We start from the raw sequence: 2,797 nt of genomic DNA, 5'->3' as shown, positions 1-2,797 counted from the left end.
CACCTACGTGACGCCCTGCTGCCCACCCGCGCAGCCCTATTGCCCCCCTGTGCAGTCCTACTGCCCCCCTGTGCAGCGCTACTGCCCCCCAGCTCCCTTCTACCCCCAGTACTCCAAGAACATCTGCAAGCTGCCACCGACGTGCCCCAAGTACTAAAAGCAGGATCTGACCCCGGCACCCGGACCCACCGGCTCGTTCCTCCCTTGGATGCCGCAGTCACGGATCATCCCATCCTTTACTGAAATCCCTGGGTCTCTGCCATGTGCCTCGCTGCTGGACTGGATGAAATGTTCCCCTAATTATCATTTGAGGTGTCATTCTTTCTAATTATTCAGGAAATGTCCTTTCTAGTTATTCAGGGTGTAATTGCTATTGGGAATCTCTCTGTGCTGCGCTTTTCTGTTTCAGACTCATTTGGGTGTGGGAAACAATAAATCTTACAATTCATGAGACCCACGTTGCCTTTCAATCTCTTTATTCACTTTTTTCTCTAGACTGTTTTTTTCTGAATTCCTCAAATTTCCTCATATTCTCCAGGTGCCCCCCAATATTCTCCAAGTGCTGTTCATAACAACAATTCCCACATTCATGTGGGAAGAAAACATGTTCATAGAGGAAAAAGTTCTCAGCTACCAAAAAATACACAGAGTCCTAAAGGGCTGAGCAGAACTAAGCTCCCCCTGCCTACGCCAGATGATGAGCTGGTCTACACAGATTTTTTGGCCCTTCATTTTGAATAAAAAACAACATCAAAGGCGAACTCTTTTGTTTTGGAGACAAGCACAACTCGTTAAATGAGAGGGAAATAAGTAGTTCACAGCTGCTAATACTCTTACTCAACACATGAAATAACGTAGCCTAAGCTCAGCTTCAGAACTTGGGCATATAAATACTCTCAAATATATTAATGCCTCTGAAAATTGAAGTAAAAAAAAATTTTTCATGGTCCAGTAGTACCTGATTTGGAGCAGAGAAATGGCTTAGCATGGAGATGGTCTCTCTCATGGAAGACTCTTGCACACTCACACAGCACCAATCTGAACACCACAACATGTTATTATGGAGAACTTGTAAACCAAATACTGCTGAATGTAACCAAGCAAGTACCAAACACTACATTGCCCTAAAAATTACATTTCCTCTCTGTAGATTGGGCTTCCCTTATATATTGCCCTTAAGAGAATGACGAATATTAGAAGATAACTCTTTAGAGACCATGTTTTCCTTTGCAGGATCCAGATTTCAAAGGTTCAGAAACATTTTCTGGGTGCTGTAACCGAAGACATCCCAGTTTTGGAAGAGTGTTGAGGGGTTAGTAAGATTTCAGAGGAACACTGGTGTGATGCTCCAAGCCTAAGCATGGAGGGAAGGACAAGTGTCACTCAAGTACCAGCTTCCCCAACTGGGCACCTGCAGCCCCACTTGGTTTTGGACCCACAAATGAGTCACAAAGTGTCCCTGAGGAATTCGTGCAATCCTCTCTCACTACACAAAACTCACCACAAGCAATTATGTCACTCCTAGCCTGAAGAAAAGCTGTAGGACACCCATACTTCAGAGAAAGCTTCTCATCAGCAGTTCATTAATTACTCTAATGGGTAACATTTTCAAAGTTGGTGAGTTACGGGCTTTGTTTTCTTGTATGTCAAAGACTAAGTCAAACAGGAATAAAAAAACAGCTTTAGCGCCCATAATTTCACCACTAGAACCCAACACGTAGAACCTAACACTACTCAAACTTCAGTTCAAACTCTCCCTCTCTCCAAATCCTTCACTTTCCAGGTGAGGTCAGGTGAAAAAAAGTAGAAGAAATCAGTGAAGGGAAAGTGAAACCAAGGAACATACTCACACCTTCTACAGAGCTCATTGCCAGACATTTTTCTCTGGTCTTAAATACTAAATAACCTTTGATATCTGTGGAACAGTCAGATGGGGTCAACCAAGCACATGGCAAGCCCAGGAACAGATGAAGAGTCAGAAATATTTTATTTTCGGCAATACCAGCGAACTGAAGAGATCACACCAGTCTTCCCAGCAGCGTGCCATATGCATGAGTTGCAGCTGGTAATCCCATTTCCTCTTGGCATTCAACAACACATGAATTAAAATCCTGAGCTGTCACCTGCACAAAATGGGAAGCCTAGCCCAGGAGTCAGCATTTCTGAGGCGTAAAGACCTTTCTGTCACTGATGCAATCCCAGTTTCCCATTGGTAAGTTAATTAACACTTAAGAGATTAACGTCAGTCTCCAGGAGATGGGGAAGAAACACCATCCAAAGACCTTATAGGAAACACATCAGGAGTTACATACAGGACGAAATACGATGCGTCAAAGAGGAAATGCTAAAAATAGGATAGCACAGAGATCTGCGGGGTTAAGTGCGGAAATAACTAAATTGTCATTGCAAAGAGGTGTCTCATATCCGAGATACCCTGTTGGGGCTCTATAAAAGATTGCTCAGTTGAGTCCTCTGCAGTTGCTCGCCTTCGCTTCCAGACACTTGTCCCTGTATCTGAAGAGGGTAAGGCCAATTTTTCTATTTCTGTTCAGACCAAAAGAGAAGAAACCTCCTTTAGAGGCTTTTATGGACCTCCTGGGATCTGGGAGTTAGCTAAATGCCTTGCGGTGCTCTGAGGGAGGGACGGTGGATGGAGGGACAGGGGTCAGCAGGCACGATGCAGCAAAGGCACACGAAAGGATCCTTGGGCGATATGAGCTCCGGGCTGTTTCACAAGGGAGATGGGGCCTGGGAGTGGCCCATGGGGCTCAGTGCATCGGCTAGAAGGGACAAAACA

At 44.9% G+C, this 2,797-nt stretch overlaps 1 protein-coding gene across 1 annotated transcript in view; it reads left to right on the top strand.

Moving 5' to 3' along the window:
- LOC104276651 (sperm mitochondrial-associated cysteine-rich protein-like) overlaps positions 1 to 157 on the top strand; it is a 290-nt gene extending 133 nt beyond the window's left edge. The window contains exon 2 of the mRNA XM_009873056.1: positions 3 to 157. Coding sequence (XP_009871358.1) covers positions 3 to 157 — 155 coding nt within the window. The remainder of the gene's footprint in view (positions 1 to 2) is intronic.
- Positions 158 to 2,797: the final 2,640 nt, after the last annotated feature.

This window comes from Apaloderma vittatum, unplaced genomic scaffold, assembly GCF_000703405.1.
Source record: "Apaloderma vittatum isolate BGI_N311 unplaced genomic scaffold, ASM70340v1 scaffold13637, whole genome shotgun sequence".
Lineage (NCBI taxonomy): Eukaryota > Metazoa > Chordata > Aves > Trogoniformes > Trogonidae > Apaloderma > Apaloderma vittatum.
Note: the sequence above shows the minus strand (reverse complement) of the source record. Positions and strands in the feature narration are given on the sequence as shown.